At 42.9% G+C, this 21,792-nt stretch overlaps 1 protein-coding gene and 1 pseudogene across 6 annotated transcripts in view; both read left to right on the top strand.

Annotated features, from left to right (window-relative positions):
* Positions 1-20,908, top strand: part of ANGEL1 (angel homolog 1) — a 39,030-nt gene extending 18,122 nt beyond the window's left edge. For 2 of the 6 annotated variants that reach the window (XM_034937903.3, XM_055097310.1), the window contains 8 exons: positions 131-564; positions 1,962-2,079; positions 2,549-2,589; positions 3,052-3,178; positions 3,483-3,593; positions 15,634-15,703; positions 16,226-16,389; positions 17,607-19,750. In XM_034937903.3, coding sequence (XP_034793794.1) covers positions 131-564; positions 1,962-2,079; positions 2,549-2,589; positions 3,052-3,178; positions 3,483-3,593; positions 15,634-15,703; positions 16,226-16,389; positions 17,607-17,767 — 1,226 coding nt within the window. In that variant the 3' untranslated portion in view covers positions 17,768-19,750. Of the gene's footprint in view, positions 1-130; positions 565-1,961; positions 2,080-2,548; positions 2,590-3,051; positions 3,179-3,482; positions 3,594-15,633; positions 15,704-16,225; positions 16,390-17,606; positions 19,751-20,400 lie in introns of those variants that run through there. The other 4 variants (XM_034937899.2, XM_034937900.2, XM_063596343.1 and 1 more) reach the window with 3 other exon arrangements.
* LOC117975925 (uncharacterized) lies at positions 18,646-19,750 on the top strand (annotated as a pseudogene).
* Positions 20,909-21,792: the final 884 nt, after the last annotated feature.

Genomic DNA, 21,792 nt, shown 5'->3' with positions numbered 1-21,792 from the left:
GGCAAAGGCTCCTTTACTGAGTAGCAGGAACAATGCCTCAGGGGCATACACTGGGACTGCTGGTGCTGGTTGGAAGGGATTCAGGCTTTAAGGACTCTGACCCATCTCTTTGGTGGGATTTTCCTTGCAGGCTTTACCTGTTTCTACAAGAGGAGGACTGGGTGTAAAACCGATGGCTGTGCTGTCTGCTACAAGCCTACCAGATTCCGCCTGCTCTGTGCTAGCCCTGTGGAGTACTTCCGGCCTGGCTTGGAGCTACTTAATCGGGATAATGTGGGCTTAGTGTTGCTGCTGCAACCACTCGTCCCAGAAGGCCTGGGACAAGTCTCGGTGGCCCCGCTGTGTGTGGCAAATACCCATATCCTTTACAACCCACGCCGGGGTGATGTCAAGCTGGCCCAGATGGCCATTCTCCTGGCGGAAGTGGACAAGGTGGCCAGACTGTCAGATGGCAGCCACTGCCCCATCATCTTGTGCGGGGACCTCAATTCTGTCCCTGATTCACCTCTCTACAACTTCATCAGGGATGGAGAGCTCCAGTACCATGGGATGCCAGCCTGGAAGGTGAAATGGGAGAGGCCACGGTGTGGGTGGGAACATGGTCTAAGAGAGATTCAGGCGTTAGCATCAGTGCTTCTTCTGTGGCAGGGACCTCAGTACACCTGCTCTGGCCTGCTCCTCCTTTTTCTTGTTATGTTGAATAGCTTGTACCCAAGCCTGGAAGTTAAGAATTCTTGAGTACTTCGGCATATTGGAATTTTTTTCAGTTTTTATCATTAATATGTTTAATTCACAAGTAATACGTAAGTACATACTTGAAGGAACTTAAACATTATACAGTAAGGCACAGGCCTGTTTTATTACCCACATTCCCTATTCTATTCTCTTAGAGTCACATAATGACCGTTCTAAGTTTGGTGGTAGTCTTTTAGCTTGTTTTCTTTGCATTTACAGTGATAACTATGTTCCTATGATATTGTAATCAGTGTTTACATTTGTTAAGCACTTAACTGTGTGCCATGTGCTATTTTAAGCACTTTATACTCATTAACTAATTAGTTTTCACAGTTTCCATCATGGCTTCCATTTTATAAATGAGGAAACTAAAGCTCAGAAAAGTGAAGTAATTTGCCCTAGGTTATGCGGGTAGTTAGCGGTGGAGCCAGGATTTGTAACCAGGTGGTCTGGCTGCAGAGCTCTTACCCTCAAATACTGTGCTGTCATTGCTTATAACAGCCAATATGTAATCTACCATGTGTGTTTTATAAACATGATACACTACTGTATGTTTCATTTGTAGCTTGTTTTTTTTTCACTCAGCAATTTGCATATGGATCTCATTCCTTCTAACTGTTGAGTGTTGATGACAAACACCTCGTAGTTTTATCAGCTTGTGCTGATTTATTTATGTCACTTAATCTCCTTGTTCCTCTATTTTGCCCCTACTGTTTCAATTTATTGACTAACTTTTGGCAAGGCACAATGGTGGAAGGACACAAAACGATTGTATTACTGTTGCGCACATGGGATTTTATGTAAATGAGCCAGATGTGTGCAGAGAAAGGCATGATCTTGCCCTAAAGGAGCTGTAATCAAGGAACTCAGGGAACGAGGAAAAGAATTTACTGACTGCCTGTCACATGACAGGCACTGTTAGGCATAGTGAATGAGAGCACTTGCTTTGAAGCCAGACAGTCCCGAGTTCAGATCCGTGCTCTGCCACCTTGAGCAAATTACTTAACTTTCTTGAACCCCATTTGCCTCATCTATACGATGGGGGATATAATGGGACCTGCCTCAGAGGTGTTTTTTTGGGTGGATTAAATAAAATAATGCGTGTAAAGTGTTTTCCAGTATCTGGCTCAAAGTCAGTAACCGGTAGTGATTATTAAGATTCTTAATTGTACATGGTATTATTATCCCATTTTATTTATTTATTTATTTTTTATTTTTTGAGACAGAGTCTCGCTCTGTTGCCCAGGCTGGAGTGCAATGGCACGATCTCGGCTCACTGCAACCTCTGCCTCCTGGGTTCATGCGATTCTCCTGCCTCAGCCTCCCAAGTAGCTGGGATTACAGGTGTGTGCCACCATGCTCGGCTGATTTTTGTATGTTTAGTAGAGACGGGGTTTCGCCACATTGGCCAGGCTGGTCTCGAACTCCTGAACTCAGGTGATCCACCTACCTCAGCCTCCCAAAGTGCTAGGATTACAGGCATGAGCCACTGCGCCTGGCCTATCCCATTTTATAGTAGGAGATATTGAACCCAAGAGAGTTAACTAACTTGCCGAAAGTCACACAGCTATTAAGTGGCCATTGAATTGCAGATCTGTTTTACTTCTGATGACATATTGAAAATTTATGCCCTTACAGGGCAAGGGGATTCTGTCTATTGCTGCTCTATCCCCAGCACCTAGCTAGTGTCTTTTGGCTTTCAAATATTTGTTGTTGTTAAATGGCATAAAGGGACTTTTGCTACACACGTTGGAGATGTGCAGATGACTGATGTTGCCGAATGTTTCCCCTACTACGTTTTGTCCGTTCCCAGGCTGCTCATTGGCTTTGACCGAGGATGGTGACGTAGATACGGTAAAGTGCTTTGGTGCTTTCCCATTTGGTTTGACCCTGTGGTTACCCAGTAATAGGTTCAGGATATTAGACCTTGATCCAGAAGATCCAAAGATGAGGATAAACCTTTAACCATTGCAACTTAAAGCCCCTGAGAGTTGATATTCCCTGTGGAGGAGAATTGTATTGATTTTTCAGAGGTAAAATTTAGGGAACCACATGTTCATACTATTCGATTCCCCTTGATTCAGTCTCTTACCCCTCCTCCTGTTTCATGGACATTTCAGTGTTGCCAGTGAAAAAGTAATGGTTTTAATTTGGTCCTTATTTTTAACCTGCCCCTGAGACTTATATGCTTGTTTATACCATGTATGTAGTGTGTGATTGTATGTGTTTGTATTTGTCCACATGTCCCAAAACATGGGCTGTTACTTCCTTTTTCTATCTTGGTTTCCTTATTCCCACCCTTCTTTTTCCTCCCAGGTATCTGGACAGGAAGACTTCTCCCATCAGCTTTACCAGAGGAAGCTGCAGGCCCCACTGTGGCCCAGCTCCCTGGGCATCACTGATTGCTGTCAGTATGTCACCTCCTGTCACCCCAAGAGATCAGGTGAGCACATGTCACATTCTTGGTTGGCTGTGTCTTCATGCCCATTTTGGGAGAAAGCTGGTGTCTCAACGACAAGAAAAAGTGTAATCCCTCATTTCTCTTAGCAGATTCCTCTGTTTTCTCACTATCCTCCCAATGGCTGTCCAATGAAATGGACAACTTTAAATCATAGCCTTTGGAAAATCTCCTTGTCTTCTGAATGCTTCCTCTGTGTACCTATGCTGGAAGTTGCTTGGTACTAAGGAGGTCTCAGCATGTGGCTTCATCGTCTTTCTTTCACTATATGTCTTTTCCTGGTTTACAGAGAGACGCAAGTATGGCCGAGACTTCCTGCTACGTTTCCGCTTCTGCAGCATCGCTTGTCAGCGACCAGTAGGCCTGGTCCTTATGGAAGGAGTGACAGATACTAAGCCAGGTAATGGGAACTAATCCCAGTTTCTTGGTCTTCTTTCTTCCTCATTCCTGATATTGGTCAGTTATGTGGTTTCCTGCTCTTTTCTAAGTAAAATTCTTAGAGATTAGCTTCTGGTAATACGTATATTTAGAAGGAAGGTCAGTTGAGTTCAGTGGCCGTTGCATGGATGTGCAGTGTGATAAGAGCGCCGGACCAGGAATCAAGACACCTGGGTTGTAACTAGCTTTGAGAGCTTGGGTAAGCCATTTAACCTTTTAAAGCTTAAGTTGCTAATGAGTAGCATGTGTACAGCATATATAGGGGAGAAGTTACACATGATGGGGCTTTGAAAATCATAAGGTGACAGTGGTTCTGGTTTTAATAAAAGTTGTTCCTACTGAGAAATTTCAGATTGAATATAGGAGAGTATACTTGACATTCTCCCCTTCTTGTCTCTGAAACCACTTCAAAGCAACAAGGAGAATGGAAAAAAGAAATGTAAACTCCATTGTAGACAAAACTGGGAAATTTGAAGATATCTGACACCAAGAACCACAACACAGAAGGAATGCCTGCAAGAAGCACTGGAGATCGTGCAGGGGTGCTAGAGGAAGTATAGAGAGACTTATCTGTGGGGATATGTGGATCTCAGAACTAGCTGAGTACTTTTTTCCACGTGGAGCATAAAACCCAAATCCCTTTTTTTTTTTTTTTTTTTCAACAAGAGTAGAAAGCACAGGTCATGATAGGAGAGTCTCTGGACCCGTTTTGATCCTAAGAGGCAGTGGAGGAGGGACTGATCAAGGATCAAGCCATATTTCCATTAAGCAATCTGTTCAAGTGGTAGAGAGGGTAGATGAGATATTTGTAGAGCTGCCTATCTCTTTTGGCTTGAGAGAGAGAAAGATTTGAAAGGATGCTGACATAACCCTGTGTCAAAAAGAAAATTCCCGTTACTTGAAATACCCAGTCCTTCCCTTATATAAACTTTGTACAAATAGCTGGTGCAGAAAAACCTCAACTAATTCAAAGCTGGTTGTCAAAAAAGGAAAAGCATGGAATCTGTGCTAAAATACTGCAAGAAAAAAGGAACAGAAAAATAAAAGGCAGATAAAGAATGTTTAACTTCAAAGATAAAAATAATTGCCATGGAGCTCATAGAAATTACGATTACTTTCTCATGAATAAAGAAATCGTCTTTATTTTTTATTTTATTTTATTTTTTTTTGAGATAGAGTCTCACTCTGTCACCAGGCTGGAGTGCAGTGGCACCATCTCGGCTCACTACAACCTCTGCCTCCTGGGTTCAAGCAATTCTCTTGCCTCAGCCTCCCGAGTAGCTGGGACTGCAGGCACATGCTGCCACGCCTGGCTAATTTTTTTTTTTCTTTTTTTGTATTTTAGTAGAGACAGGGGTTTCACTATGTTGTCCAGGCTGGTCTCGAACTCCTGACCTCAGGCAGTCTGCCTGCCTTGGCCTCCCAAAGTGCTAGGATTACAGGCGTGAGCCACCGCGCTGGGCCAAGAAATTGTCTTTATGAAAGAAAGAGCACAAAAATAAAATAGCTGCCTTTATAAAATAAGTTCAGGCATGTGGCAAGACATCAGAAGATGAAATGTAAGCTGCAGAGCTCAGAAAAGAAGTGGAATAAAAAATAAAAACATTACAAAAAATAAAGACAAAATTGTGTGCAGCCCAAGTAGGAATAGATAACTGTAGAAAACAAGGTAAGGAAATCCAAACAAAACAAATAAAAAAAACAGTGAGAAGTTAAAGGTTAGAAAGGATTAGAGAGAAAATGACAGTAGTGAAAGATAAAGGAGATTTAACTTATACATAATTGGAGTTCCCAAAGAAGAAAGCCTATAATATAATAACACAGAAGAAATATCTAAAGATAATTATCCAAGAAAGATTTTCCCAAAATGAAAAGATGTGAATTTTCAGATCAAGAAGACATGTGTCTCAGTAAAAAATGATACAGGAGCCAGGCACCCTGGCTCACACCTATAGTCCCAGCATCTTGGGAGACCAAGGCAGAAGGATTGCTTGAGCCCAGGAGTTTGAGACCAGCCTGGGCAACAAAGTGAGACACCGTCTCTACAAAAAAATCAAAAAATTAGCCAGGCATGGTGATGCATGCCTGTGGTCCTAGCTACACAGGAGGCTGAGGCAAGAGGATTGCTTGAGCCCAGAAGGTCAAGGCTGCAGTGAGCCATGTTCGTACCATTGCACTCCAGCTTGGGTGACAGAGTGAGACTGTGTCTCAAAAAAAAAAAAAAATATGTAGGAGAATTAATACTAAGACATTCCAGTGAGGTTCCTAGAAGTCAAAGATGAAAGAATCTTTTGGGCAGTTAAAAGATTGAGGTACTTTGAAGCCTAACGGTGATGAGGTTGACCTCAGACTTTTTTTTTTTTTTGAGACAAAGTCTTGCTTTGTCATCCAGACTGGAGTGCAGTGGTGTGATCGTGCCTCACTGCAACATCTGCCTCCTGGGTTCGAGTAATTCTCCTGCCTCAGCCTCCCCAGTAGCTGGGGCTCTGGGCATGCGCCAGCATGCACGGCTAATTTTTTTGTATTTTTAGTAGAGACGGGGTTTCACCATGTTGGCCGGGCTGGTCTCAAACTCCTGACCTCAGGAGATTTGCCCACCTCATCCTCCCAAAGTGCTGGGATTACAGGTGTGAGCCAGTGCACTCGGAAGACTTCGGACTTCTTAATATTGACATCCAACTCTAGAAGACAGTGGATTAAGGTTTCTAGGAAAGGATATATAGTTCAAGAATATTATACTCAACTAACAACATTTCTTCAAGAAACTGCTAGAGGAGTAACTGAAGGCAACCAAGCAATGGCTGGGAAAACTATAGTAAAAGGACTGCTGATGAACACTGAATTTATTCTCTTCTTGTAAGAATTTAACTTGAATTGGCATTTTGCACAGAGCAACAAATATGTCAGTGGCCCAGTTTATTTTAATTGCAAAGTCAAAGTATTATTACAGCTATGGCAATAGCAATAGTGATAACAATGATGGCCACCCTGTATTGAGTGAACCAGCAGGTAGCAGGAACTGGGTTAAGTAAATTCTGTGTCAGTCAGGTTCAGCCAGGGGAGCCGTAGCTCAGTGATTTAGGATTATAAAAACAGTAACAGGATCTCACTTAGATAATTTCATAGTAAGAATAGATTATTTAAATCAGTGATGTACTTGAATGAAACATAAAATAAATAGTAACAAAATTAAACCAAGACCTTTAAAATATATACTGACAATCACTTTGTAGGTAGAAAAGACTCATTCTATAGGGGCAAAATAGCCAGTTCACCAGCGGTGCAAAATAACAGTATTTTCAAAATTGAGATTAGATTTGGGTAAACATACTTATTCTCCACATACTTTGAATGTACCCTTCTATTTGTTCAATGCTCCTACCCAGGGCTGAACAGGCTCTTGATGAATCTCAAATCTAAATTTTTTTTTTTTTTTTTCATGACAGAGTCTCACTGTTTCACCCAGGCTGGAGTGCAGTGGTACAGTCATGGCTCACTGTGTAGCCTTGATCTCCTAGGCTCGTGTGATCCTCCCACCTCAACCTTCCGAGTAGCTGGGACTATAGGCACATGATACCATGCCCAGCTAATTTTTGTATTTTGTAGAGACTGGGTTTCACCATCTTGCCCAGGCTGGTCCTGAACTCTTGAGCTCAAGCCATCCTCCCGGCTCGACCTCTCAAAGTGCTAGGATTACAGGAGTGAGCCACCATGCCCAGCCAACTATCTTTATTTTAAAAGGGCCATGAATGGGCCGGGCGCGGTGGCTCACGCCTGTAATCCCAGCACTTTGGGAGGCTGAGGCGGGCGGATCATGAGGTCAGGAGATCGAGACCATCTTGGCTAACATGGTGAAACCCTGTCTCTACTAAAAATACAAAAGATTAGCCAGGTGTGGTGGCGGGCGCCTGTAGTCCCAGCTACTCGGGAGGCTGAGGCAGGAGAATGGTGTGAACGCGGGAGGCAGAGCTTGCAGTGAGCCGAGATTACACCGCTGTACTCCAGCCTGGGCGACAGAGCAAGACTGTGTCTCAAAAAAAAAAAAAAAAGGAGGCCATGAATGGAGTACAACGAGATCTTAGTGTGTGAGTTCATTTTTCTAGAGGCTCTGATTAGATATGCTAACAATATTTCCAGTTCAGTACCAGAATCATCCAACCCAACTGTGCATTTCAAAACATGACAACTTAACTGTGACACTAGCTTGAATGGGGAGCCTCTGAGTACAAAGGAAGATTCAGTGCTAGGTAGTGATGGTTTGATTTTCCCATAAGCTGACATTGCATTGTACTGGAGCATTCTGTGCCATCCAATGTGTATAATAAAATACATTGTGATTCTTACTATTTCCAACTCCCTTTGTTTTTTTTTTTTTTTTTTTTTTTTTTGAGACGGAGTCTCACTCTATCACTCAGGCTAGAGTGCCGTGACACAGTCTTGGCTTACTGCAACCTTTGGCCCCGGGTTCAGGCAATTCTCGTGCCTCAGCCTCCCCAGTAGCTGGGATTACAGACATGCGACACACCATGCCCAGCTAGTTTTTGTATTTTTAGTAGAAACGGGGTTTCACCACGTTGGCCAGGCTGGTCTTGAACTCCTGGCCTCAAATGATCCACCCACCTCGGCCTCCCAAAGTGCTGGGATTACAGGTGTGAACCACCAGGCCCAGCTCCCAACCCCCTTTGTAATGGAATAATTTGTAAAAAGGGTATTTAAGTTTTAAGTCTCCCTCATTGTCAGCATTTCTATTATAAATGATTTCTTTTTTCCAGTATGGTTCTTAAAGATATTGTCTTAGTCCATTTGGGCTGCTGTAATAAGATACCATAAACTGGATAGCTTTTAAACAACAGAAATTTATTTCTCATGGTTCTGGAGGCCAGGAAGTTGAAGATCAAGGCACTGGCAGAGGCTGGGTACAGTGGTTCACACCTGTAATCCCAGCACTTTGGAAGGCTGAGGTGGAAGGATTACTTGAGGCCAGGAGTTTGAGACCAGCCTGAGCAACATAGCAAAACCCCATCTCTACAGAAAATTCAAAAAGATTAGCTGGGCATGGTGGCATGCGACTGTAGCCTTAGCTACTCAGGAGGCTGAGGTGGGAGGATCACTTGAGCCCAGAAGTTTGAAGTTACAGTGAGTTATGATTGCCCTACTGCACTCCCGCCTGGGCAACAGAGACCCTGTCTTTAAAAAACAAAAAACAAAAAAAGGCACTGGCAAATTTAGTGTCTGGTGAGGGCCTGGTTCCTGGTTCATGAGCATCATCTTCTCAGTGGTAGAAGAGGAAGAGGAAAGGGGTCTCTTCTGGGCATCTTTTATAAGAGCACTAATCCTATCCATGAGGACTCCACACTCGTGACCTAATCACCTCCCAAGGTGCCACTTCATCACCGTGGGGGTTAGGATTTCAACATATGAATTTGGTTGTGGGGACACAAACATTTAGACCGTAGCAGACATTAAAAGGAATTACTGTGTTTTCTTTCTCATAGACACTGGCACATTACACTGAATCTTGGGGCTTTAAGTCTTTTAACAAGTAAGAGCAAACCTTATGCACAATTTAGCACATTACAGAAAAGGCAATTGCTAATGGGCGATTTTTGTAAACTCCTAGTTAACAAACTGACTGGAAGGTCACACAGTCACACAGCAAAGGCTAAGGCTATCTGGTCAGTTTTCTTTTTTTTTCGAGACGGAGTCTCACTCTATCACCAGGGCTGGAGTGCATTGGCGCGATCTCAGCTCACTGCAATCTCTGTCTCCTGGGTTCAAGTGATTCTCCTGCCTCAGCCTCCTGAGTAGCTGGGATTACAGGTGCGTGCCACCACACCCAGCTAATTTTTTGTAGTCTTAGTAGAGATAGGGGTTCACCATGTTGGCCAGGCTGGTCTTGAATCCTGGCCTCAAGTGATCCCCCGGCTTCGGCCTCCCAAAGTGCTAGGATTACAGGTGTGAGCCACTGTGTCTGGCCTATCTAGTCAGTTTTCTAAGCAGAAAAGTTCTTTTTAGCTTGTTTGTTTTTTAACAAGCCTACAGCTAACATCATAAAGAGCAGGAAAGTCCTAAATCCAGCTTCTTTACTGGCTGTTGTGTGATACAACTGAGGATCCTCTTCCCAAGTTCTTGCAGAGGAACTTGCATGCGTGGCTGCTACTATTGCTGAATGGGCCCAGGAAGAGGCTGTAGCTCATGTAGAGGTAGCAGCTTATGTGACCTGGAGCAGAGTAGGTGGAAGCCTTGAGTCCTGTATAACTGCCAGAGCAGTGCTGATTGTTCACAGTGCTGCATGGTAAGAATGGTGTCTAGGGAAATCATGTTTAAGATCCTGCAGGTCACTGTGATTTTGTGTGTGTGTGTGTGTGTGTGGCATATTGTAATGACAAAGGATGTAACTTAAAGATACTAGTGTTAAAAATGTTTATGCTCCAAATAACATTGCATCAACAATCACAAAGTGAAACCATAGGCTGTAACATGGAGTAATAGACAATAACTAAAGGTAGAAGGCTTTAATTGATCTTTCTGAGTCTGCAACAGATCAAGTAGATAAAAGATGACTAAGAATATAGAATAACTAAGTAACATGTCGGATGATAAATCTGATTCATATATATCAAACACCGAACATTGACAGCAGAGAGGACATTTTCTTTTTAAGTATTCATAGGAAATTCTTAGGAATTGATCATATGTTAGATCATAAAGCACATGCAATAAACATATAAGTTAAAAGTGAAAAGCTGGGCACAGTGGCTCATGCCTGTAATCCAGAACTTTGGGAGACTGAGGCAAGTGATTCCCTTGAGTCCTGGAGTTCGAAATAAGCCTGTGCAATGTGGCAAAACCCTGTCTCTACACAAAATGGAAAAATAGAAAAATTAGCCTGGCGCAGTGGCATGTGCCTATACTCCCAGCTACCGAGAGGCTAAGGTAAAAGGATAACTTGAGCCCAGAAGGTCAAGGCTGCAGTGAGCTGTGATCACACCCCTGCCTGAGTGACAGAGTGAGACCCTATCTCAAAAAAAAAAAAAAAAAAGAAAAAGAAAAAAAAATACTATGAACTGGACATTTAAAAAACTTTTTGATCAAAGAGGAAAATTTAAACGGAAATTGCGGAATATCTAGAAAATAACAATAATGAAAATACCATTATATTTGTTGGTTATAGCTAAAATGGTGTTCAAGAAAAAATTCATAGACTTACATAAAATATTTAGAATCATAGAATTATATTAATAGATATGAAGGGATGAAAGTGAGTTAAGCACCCAATTCAAGAAATTAGAAAAAAGAAAGAAACTGAAAGAAAGCAAAAGGAAAGAAGATTCAAATGGAAATAATTTTAAAAACAGAAAAATGGAAGAACTCATAAATTCTTAAGAGTTGGTTGCTTGGATGAAAAATAGCTGTCGATTAAAGAAGCTCATTAGCTAACCTATGTAAGTGGGAAAAGAGCAGGAACAAGCATCCAGATGCAGCGGAATCAAGAATCACAAGGGTTTTTTGTTGTTGTTTTTGCTCAACTAAGTGCAAAAGAAATGGAAAATTTGGATGGCATATAAATGTAATTTACTAAAACTGATTCCCATGGAGATTGTCTAAATAGACTAATGACCATGGAGTGAAAAATAATAGGAAAAGTTCTCAGAGATACAGTCCCTCAGAAACACCAGGCTCAGATTGATAGGGAATGTCCTCAAACCTTTAAAAAACATATATTTCCATTATTGTTTAAATTGTTACAAAGCACAGAGAGAGAAAGGGGCCAGGTTATTTTTATGAAACAAGTATAATATTGACACTGACACCTGACAGTAAACACACAGAAAGAGAAAACTACAGACTCTAATGTTCTCCACCTATGAATATTGATGCAAAAAATTTTAAATAGAAGATCAGGAAACAAAATCTAGCAGCATATTGAAAGACTAATATACCACAGACCAACTAAAGTTTATTAGAAGTATAGGGATAGTTCAATATTGAGATATCTATTAATATAATTTTATATATGTGAAATCTAAAATACATGAAACCTGTGCCATCCTCTGTATAGATGTTGAAGAGACATCTGTTAACATTCAACATCTATTCTAGATTCTTTTAAAATGAACCCTCTTAAGAAAACAATGGATAATTTCCTACACCATTGAAATGTATTTATTTCAACTCCAAACAGCATCTTGATTAAAGAAAAAAACTCTAATGGCGTTCCTGTTAAAGTTAGGAACAAGACAAGGACAAGACTATCATAATTTAACTGTGTTTGGAGATACCAGCCAACAGAATTAGAAGTAGAAAATAGAAATATAGCAAAATAGAAGTATAAAAATGGAAAGGAGGGGGTAAATTATTACTTGCTGATGATATTATTTTATAACTGGTAATCCAAGAGAATAAACTAAGCAGCATTAAGCATTAAGATAATTCTGGAAGGTAGATAGGTACAAAATTAATGTGCAGAACTTAGTAGTGTTCCTATATAGAAATACATGTTTATTAAAAGATATAATGAAAAAAATACACTGTGTAAGAGCAACAAAAAGAAAAAATATAGAAATAAATCTAACAGGAAGAATATAAGGCATATAAAAGGGCATTCCTTTCTTTTTTTTTTTTTTTGAGACGGAGTCTCGCTCCGTTGCCCACGCTGGAGTGCAGTGGCATGATCTCGGCTCACTGCAACCTCTGCCTCCCATGTTCAAGCGATTCTTCTGCCTCAGCCTCCCGAGTAGCTGGGATTACAGGCACCCACCACCACGCCTGGCTGATTTTTTGTATTTTTAGTAGAGACGGGGTTTCACCGTATTAGCCAGGATGGTCTCGATCTCCTGACCTCATGATGCGTCCGCCCCAGCCTCCCAAAGTGCTGGGATTACAGGCGTGAGCCACTGCGCCTGGCTTAAAGGGGTATTTCATTTCATCTAAATTATCAGATATATTGGCGTGAAGTTGTTCGTAACATTCCCATATCCTTTTTTTTGAACAGCTTTATTGAGATGAAATTCACATGTCATAAAATCCACCCATTTTAAGTGTATAATTAATTGGCTTTTAGTATATTCTGGGTTGTGTGACCATCACCATGATGTAATTTTAGAACATTTTCATCACCCACAAAAGAAACCTTACACCCATGAGTCACTTTCCATTTACTTCTCCCCTTGTCAAAAATCAATTGACCATAGATGTATGGATTTCTGGACTCTCAGTTCTGTTCCCTTCCTGTCTGTATCTGTCCTTATGCCAGAACCACACTGTCTTGGTTACTATAGTTTTGTATATAGTAGTCCGCCTTCTCAGTGATTTTGCCTTCTTTGGTTTCAGTTACCCCTGGTCAACTGAGATTCAAAAACATTAAGATACTTTGAGGGAGAGAGAGACCACATTCACATACCTTATTACAATATATTGTTATAATTTTTCTATTTTATTATTGTTAATCTTTTACTGTACATAATTTATAAAGTCAGCTTTATCATAGGTATGTTTAGGAAAAAAACAGTATATTTAGGATTTGGTAGTATCCATTGTTTCAGGCATCCACTGGGGGACTCGGTATGTATCCCCCATGGATAAGATAGATTACTGTACTTTTGAAATAAGGACGAGTAAGTCCTCTGACTTTGTTGTTTTTAAGATGATTTTTGTCTCTTCTGGGTCTCTTGCATTCCCGTATGAAATTTAGGATCATCATATCCATGTCTGCAAAAAAAGACAAAAAAAAAAAACAAAACCAAAAAACCAACCAGTTGGGATTTTGATAGGCATCTACAAATCTTTCCTTTCCTTTTTTCCTCCTCCTTTTTCTCCTCCTCTCCCCTTTCCTCCCTCTTCTTCCTTCTCCTCCCCTCCTCCTCCTCCTCCCCTCTCCTCTTTCCTTTTATCCCCTCTCCCCTCCCCTCCTCTCCCCTCCCCTCCCCTCCCCTCCTCTCCCCTACCCTCCCCTCCTCTCCCCTCTCCCCTCCTCTCCCCTCTCCTCTTTCCCCTCTCCTCTTTCTCCTCTCCTCTTTCCCATCTCCCCTTTCCTTTCCTTCTTTCCTTTGTGTGACAGGGACTCAGTCTGTTGCCTAGGGAAGTATTGCCATTTTAACAATATTGTCTTATGGCCAATGAACATGGGCTGGTTTTCCTTATTTAGATCTTTAGTTTCTTTCCAAGTTTTGTAATTTTTAGTGTGCCTACACTATTTTTATTAAATTTTTCCTAATTATTTCATTTTTGATGCTATTGTAGATGGAATTTTCTTTATTTCATATTTGGATTGTTCATTGCTAGTGTATAGAAGTATTTTTGTGTATTGATCGTGTACCTGCAATCTTGCTGAATTCATTTATTAGTTCTAATAGTTTCTTAGTGGATTTCTTAGGATTTTCTCTATATAAGATCATGTTATCTTGCAAATAGAAATAGTATTCCTTCTACTCCAATCTGGATACCTTTTATTTCTTTTTCTTTCATAATTACTCTGACTAAAACTTTTGGTACAATGTCAAATAGAAGTAGTGAGAACAGACACCCTTTCCTCGTTCCTGATCTTAGGGGTAAAGCGTTCAGTCTTTCACCATTAAGTATGATATTAGCTGTGAGTTTTTCATAGATTCTCTTTATCAGATTGAGAAAGTTTTCTTCTATTCCTAGTTTTTTGAGTGTTTTTAACTCATGAATGGGTGTTGGAGTGTGTCAAATGTTTTTCTTCTGTCTGTTTAGATAATCATGTGGCTTTTTTTTAAACTTAAGTATTCTATTGCGACATATCACATTATATGATTTTTCAGATGTTAAACCATGCTTACATTCCTAGGATAAATCTTATTTGGTCATAGTATATAATTTTATATTTTGCTGGATTTGGTTTGCTGATATTTTATTGAGGAATTTTGCATCTGTATTCATAAGGGATATTGGTCTATAGTTTTTGTTGTGACATTTTATCTAGTTTTGATGTCAGAGTAGTGCCTCATAGAATGAGTTGAGAAGTGTCTCCTCTTTTTCTTGGAAGTGTTTGTGAAGGATTTGTATGAATTCCTCTTGAAATGTTTGCTGGAATTCACCAGTGAAGCCATTGAGCCTGGTGTTTTCTTTGTGGGATGTTTTAAAATTACAGATTCAATCTCTTTATTTATTATAGGCCTATTCAGATTTTCAGTTTTTTCTTGAGTTATTTTGCATAGTTTGTGTCTTTCTAGGAATTTTTCAATTTTATATAAGTTATCCAATTTGTTGGTATCCAGTTATTTATAGCATTCACTTACAGTTATTTTTTATTTCTAAATGGTTGGTGGTGATGGCCCCTCTTTCATTTCTGATTTTAGTAATTTGAGTATTCTGTTTTCTTGGTCTAGCTAAGGGCTTGTCACTGTTGCTGATCCTTATTATCCTGTTAATGTTGGTAGGATCTGTACTAATGTCCCTTCTTTCTTTCCTGATATTGGTAATTTGTATCTTCCTTTTTTAACATTCGTGTGTATGATATGTATGTGTGTGTGTGCTTATAGATGTATACATATATGTAATATGTACGTATATATACATGTATGCATACATACATAGACACACACAATGGATGGTATGTAATAGAAAGTCTTTGAAGGAATATACCAGGAATTTGGTAACATTGGTGGCTTCTGGAGAGGGGAATTGAGTGGCAGAGGAGGACAAGTGAGAGGGAAACTTCAATGATACTTTTTGCTACATTTTGATTTTGTACCATGTGACTATATGACTTATTTTTTTTTAATCAAATTAAAGAAAAACAAAGGTGAGGAGCCACAGAAGACAATGTCTGTGTTAGATGCCCTACATCTGCTTTCTGAGGTTCTTGACTTTGGTTTATGGTCATCTTCTCCTCCTCACTGTTTCTCTCTCCCTTTCTCCTTCTGGATCCTTCTGAAGCAATCCAGTCAAGGATCTGAGAGGGATTTTAGGGTGAAAGGTTCTGATCCTGCTTCACTGTCTGTGGATGAGAAAATGTTTTTCTCTCTGGTCCTCTGCAGAGCGACCTGCGGGTTGGGCTGAGTCTGTCCTTGAGGAAGATGCATCGGAGCTTGAGCCTGCCTTCTCCAGGTAACCTTCTCCAGTTCTCTTCTGTTTTCAATCCAGCCCTTGCCTAGGTGTAAGAGAGAGATTCCCATTGGTTGTCCTGAGGTTGACTTGGGGGAGCACTTTTTGATAAGCTCTTTTTCCCCTAATATCTGCTAAACTTATAGAGGGTTATGTAGGTATGCAGAAGCCAGAGGTGACCCACCCATGTTCCTGCAGGTGAAAAGGCTATGTACTCTTTCCTCAGAGGGTAAAGCCTCACAGAAGAGGCCTGGGCCCCAGACAGGGGTACATTGGGGATACTTTACCAGGTAACAAGCAGATAGTGGGGGATTAGGAGTGTTAGGGAGTCTCAGTACAAATGTGTGTTTCTAGGCTAATTTTAGCTAAGACTGCCAGCCCCTTCTTAGCATGGGGAGGAATTGGCTGAGATTGAGTCATCTGAGATCATCCTTTTAAAAAATCTTCATAAAACCCATAGAAAAAGTGATCTAGGGAAAATTTAGTAATTTTTGTTAACTAATGTTTCCCCCTTCATCCCTGTAGGACTGTAGGTACCATCCAGCACTGTCTCCACCTGACGTCAGTATATACCCACTTCCTGCCCCAGCGTGGCCGCCCAGAGGTCACTACAATGCCATTGGGTCTTGGAATGACAGTAGATTACATCTTCTTCTCAGCTGAGTCCTGTGAGAATGGGAACAGAACTGGTAAGCCTGATGGATCCTGGGTTCCTCCACCCCCAGGTCCCTGGGAACAGCTAATGGTAGGTCAGGCATTTGGTAGCATGTCTTCAGCTGCTGGGATTTAACCAGCAAAGGAGCAGATTTCATACCTCCCTTGCACTGGTCATCCTTATCATTCTCCCCATAGGCCACTTGCCTGCCTTGTCTCTTTTTACCCTTGCAGCATTAAAGAGAGGAGGGTAGGACAGTCACTCCCAATCCCCATTTTAGAGGTAAAAATAGAGATCTAGGAATTGGTTGAGTTTGTTTAATGACAGCCACTGAATGGGGGACTTGGTTAGGTAAGAGACCTTATTTTCTGTCTCCTCTCCCCATACCAGTGGGCACAGTATAGCAGTCTCCCAGCCCCATGCCTGTATTGTGTAAAGAATGTTTCTTTTTGGCCAGGCATGTGTATTACTGTTATGGCCAGGCACGTGTATTACTGGTTCACACTGGTAATCCCAGCACTCTGGGAGGCCGAGGTGGGTAGATCACTTGAGGTTAGGAGTGAGACCAGCCTGGCCACATGATGAAACCCCGTCTCTACTAAAAATTCAAAAAATTAGCCGGGTGTGGTGACGGTGCCTGTAATCCCAGCTACTTGGGAGGCTGAGGCAGGAGAATCGCTTGAACTCGGGAGGCAGAGGTTACAGTGAGCCGAGATCGTGCCACTGCACTCTAGCCTGGGCAACAAGCGTAAAACTCCGTCTTAAAAAAAAAAAAAAATTAGCCAGGCATGGTGGCGGGTACCTATAATCCCAGCTACTCAGGAGGCTGAGGCAGGAGAATCGCTTGAACCCGGGGGTCAGAGGTTGCAGTGAGCTGAGATTGCGCCACTGCACTCCAGCCTGGGCAACAAAGTAAGACTCCATCTAAAAAAAAGAAAAAAAAAATCAGATTTTATATAGAAAAGCTGGATCTCTAGCTTCTCTTGGAAAATCAAAAGATCTTATAATGGTGGGCTCTCCAGCTTGCCCCAGTTCCCCGGAACTCACCTGTCTTCATTCGTTGATGATATTATGGAGTATCTCTGAGAAAATGGGGCCTCCTCAGCCAGATGCTGCAAGAGGAGGTGAGGGGCAGTGGGCAGCCAAGGGGATGCAGCCTGCAGAAGGCGTTCCCAAAGGACTCTGCCACTGCCTGCCCATGCAGTGTGGCTGCGGCTGCTTTTACCCATTGGCTTCTGCTTTGTGCCCCAGATCACAGGCTGTATCGAGATGGAACTCTCAAGCTCCTGGGTCGTCTCTCCCTTCTCTCTGAAGAGATTCTCTGGGCTGCCAATGGCTTACCCAACCCCTTCTGCTCTTCAGACCACCTCTGCCTGCTAGCCAGCTTCGGGATGGAAGTCACCGCCCCATGACAGGGCTCCCAGGGGAAGAGAGCTTCTCTTCCGGAAGAGCTCACTGGATCAGAGACTGTGGAAAAATCCATGCATCTAGAAACTTAGATCCAAGAAACTTACATCCCCTCCCTTCCCCCTCCTTGTTCCCTTTTTCCCATGGTTAGACTTTCTCCAGGCCTGGCTGCGTTCTCTGCCTGTGGTCCTTGCCCCACCCCAGCCTCTTCCTAATCCTGTGCCACACACTCAGTGGCCCTGGGAGAGGCAGAAGGGGGGCTCCCCCTTCCTTCCGTGTATCCAGCGCTCCCCCTTGATTTTTAATTACCAGGGTTATGGGAGTTCTTGATTTCATTGGTTATTTGCTTTCAGGCCGTTTCTTGGTGTACCTTCTGACCTGACCTTTTCCCTCCCTTCAGGACTTCTGGGCCCAGCCCTCTTGCCAGGCATGCACATGTGAGATATGCATATCATGTATGTGTCCTCTTGGGGTGAGACTTCGGCACAGCCATGCCTGCCTCTGACCAGTCCACTTTTCATGTTGGGGCTGTAGGCCTGGGGCAGGTTCAGAGTCTACCCAAGTACCTATGTATGAGCAGGCAGCAGCAGGGCATGGCCCCATCTCTCCTTTTAGCCTCTGTGTTTCATTAGACATTCATCCTGCCAACCAGGGCAGGCCCGGCATCTGGGCTCTGGGAACAAATGGGGCCCACATCCTGGAGTGGCAAATTTTGGGGGATGCGCTACCTGTCCCAGCGGGCCCTGTGCCTCCAACCCAGAGCTCCCCACAGACCTGGTGTAATTTCTCAAGGGCCATCCCTTTCCCCAGGCTTCCCTGAGGGAGGCGAAGTTTGAACCCTTATGTGGGGTTCATTGGGCTAGGGTAGTGGTATGAGGTTTAAAACTATTTAAGGATTAGGAGGAGAAAGAGTCTTCAGGAAACTCTTGTTTCACTGGACTCTGCAGCCTGCAGAACTGGGGCAAGGGTAGGAGTTCCAGTAGGGGAAGGAGCAGGTAGACTCTTCAGCTGCCTCAGCTGGGACTGAAGACCTAAGCTGATTCTCTTTCCTCTCCACTCCTAAGAAGCAATTTTCTGTTCCTCTCATTCCACCACTTTTTACTTTCTGCTATCTCCCATCTCCCGCTTCCCTTCCATTTCCTTTCTAGAAAACCCTGGTATTTAGCTCAGGCCAAACTGCCTCAGCAGAAAGGTGGCCTTGGACAAAACTGGTCCAAGAATTTGAAGTGGCAGTACTTGCGGATTGGCTCTGTCCAGCAAGGCCTCAGCTGCTTGTTGCGTCTGCTTTCCCTCCTCTAACAGAAGGGTACCCTGGCTTATTCAGGGGACTCCTTAGTCCACACTGTGTCACCTGCATGCCTTAATCTTTCATTGCTGGGGTGTGGCCTTGGGAGATCCTGGGCCAGCCCCTCCACACATCTCCCTAAGTCAGAGTGGCTGCTGGCCCTGGTAGATTTGACTTGCTCTTGCCTCACTCGACCTCCAAAGTGGGACTGAAGACAGTGGTCAAGAGACTTGAGTTCGGGACAGTGAGCCAGGGGTTAAGGTTCTTTCCTTTTTTTGAAAGCCAAAGACCCAGTTTGCATTGTGCTGCTGCATTCATGGTTAGAAGCTTTCCATGCCTAGGTTCTAGGGAATTTATTTTTCTGTGTGTATATATTTTCAAACTTTGTTTCCTGGGTACTGGGCATGTGCCTGTCTGAGCCCCAGGTCTGTCTACACCCCACCATTCATTCTGTCTGTCCGTCCCCTGGACACTGCCTAAAAGGGTCTCAAGACAGTGCCCTGTGGGTTCCTAGGACTAGGGCCCATCACTGTTCTCTTCTGCTGGGAAATGCAGCTTTAAAATGGCTAACCACAGCAGAGGGCAGGTGCTCAATAGATTATCTTTTCCTTGCTTTCTTGTTTCTGTTTTGAAAATGAAATGGGGTTTTAAATTGTTATTTAAACTCTTTTTCCAAATAAAGGTTTACCTTTTTTCCCCCCAATGTTGGTCATTTTATTAGGATCCTGAAGGGATTAGGTCCTTGAGAGAGGGCCTGAAGAATGAGGTGGGCAGAGGAAGAGACTAAGGCGCTTTTGATCTTGGGGTGGGGTCTCAAGACATGAATCTAGATTGAGAAATGTGTTGTAAGATCTCCCTCTATTAGCTGAGGTAAATTCCCACTGCTGTGAGGCCTGGGAGGAACAGAGCTTGAGTGAAGCCTCCTGCCTTGACACTGTTGGGGTACAGCTTTCTTCTGTCCTTCCCAAGTGAGAGAATGATTCTTTGGACTGCTTTTCATTCTTCTTCCATCTGCTCCCCCCATGCCTCCTCCTAGTATCTTCTGCACTTCAGGAGGGTCTGTGCAAAGTGGGATAAGATGTGTGTTTTCCTGGTTAAAGCTATGGCAGCTGCATGAGACATGATGCAGGTGGCACATGCCTCTTGCTGAGCATCTATTTCTGATCTCTTTTGCATTCTGGAGCCAGGGCTGAGCAGTGGGCCATCTGTCGCTGGAAAAATGTCTCTTCCTTCCTAGGCCTACCTCTGCTGGCGCTTTTTTCTTCCAACCTCCCTATGCAGTAAAACCAGCCAAGCCCACATGCCCACTGGGAGCCCTGAAACCAGATCTGGTTTTCTGTCTTACCTGAACAGGTTCCCAGAACCCACACCAAGCCTCTGAATCAGTCTCTGAGAATCTGATTGATTTAAAGCCACTTGGTTGCTTCCATTGCACTACCTGGGTTGCGATCCCCTCACTTGATTTAGTAAAAAGAAAACTTAGCGGCCGGGTGCGGTGGCTCACGCCTGTAATCCCAGCACTTTGGGAGGCTGAGGCGGGTGGATCACCTGAGGTCGGGAGTTCCAGACCAGCCTCACCAACATGAAGAAATCCCGTCTCTACTAAAAATACAAAATTAGCCGGGCGTGATGGTGCATGCCTGTAATCCCAGCTACTTGGAGGCTGAGGCAGGAGAATCGCTTGAACCTGGGAAGCGGAGGTTGTGGTGAGCCGAGATCATGCCATTGCACTCCAGCCTGGACAACAAGAGTGAAACTCCATCTCAAAAAAAAGAAAAGAAAAGAAAAGAAAAGAAAGAAAACTCAGCTAGGAATTAGAAACATCATTTGTCCTCTTGGCCTGTTCAGCTGGTGACTGTAGGTAAGTTACTTAACCTCTCTGTATTTCAGTTCACATTCCTTGGTGAAATAGAAATTAAAGTTAATAATCACTTCTACTTGTGAAGAATTTTCAGATCTGAAATTGCTTTGTTTGGGCTTTGGCAAGAAAAGGGTGCTAAGAATTCCAGAGAATTATTGGTAGGAGTTGGGAGTAGATCGTTACCCCAGCCAGGCTGGACAGTTGGGCCCATTGGCTGGGAAGTATTTGAAAGCCCTAAGCTTTGAGGTATATCCCCAAGAACCTCTTCCTGGCAGGGAGGGTTCCTCCTAGTTGCCTCAGTCAGTTAGCATCTCCACAGCACTTCTGTTAAGTTTACACAGTACTTCCACGTCAGCTAGCAAAGACAGTGGCACTGTGTGGTGGCAGTTTAGGTGGTGTTCAGATTCTACCTTTACACCTGAGGAAACAGAAATCCCAGAGATAGAATTTGAGAATCTCCTTTGGTTTATTTCTTACCACCCCAAGTTTCTCACAAGCCTTTCCAGGATCAGGCAAGACAGGTTATCTTGGAAGGCAGAGGCTGGTGGTGGGGGCCTGGGGCTGGGGGAGCTCAGAGGCAGCTTTTAACTGGAGACCAAGAAGGGAAATGGCCAGTCAGGAGGCTGCTGCTTTTTTTGTTTTGTTTTTCTCTCCAGTTCCTGCCCTGTTGTAGCTACTAACTAGAGGAATGTTCTGGTTGTTTTGTTTTTCCTTTTTAAAATTGACATGTGATAGTTGTACATATTTTGGGGCTGCATATGGTATTTTGATACATGCGTACAAAGTGTAATGACCAGTCAGGATATTTAAGGACAGTTATCACCTCAAGCATTTATCTTTTCCTTGTGCTGGGAACATTCCAATTCTTCTAGCTATTTTGAAAT

Source organism: Pan paniscus, chromosome 15 (genome assembly GCF_029289425.2).
Source record: "Pan paniscus chromosome 15, NHGRI_mPanPan1-v2.0_pri, whole genome shotgun sequence".
NCBI lineage: Eukaryota > Metazoa > Chordata > Mammalia > Primates > Hominidae > Pan > Pan paniscus.
The sequence above is the reverse complement of the archived record's forward strand: the minus strand, read 5'-3'. Positions and strand labels throughout refer to the sequence as shown.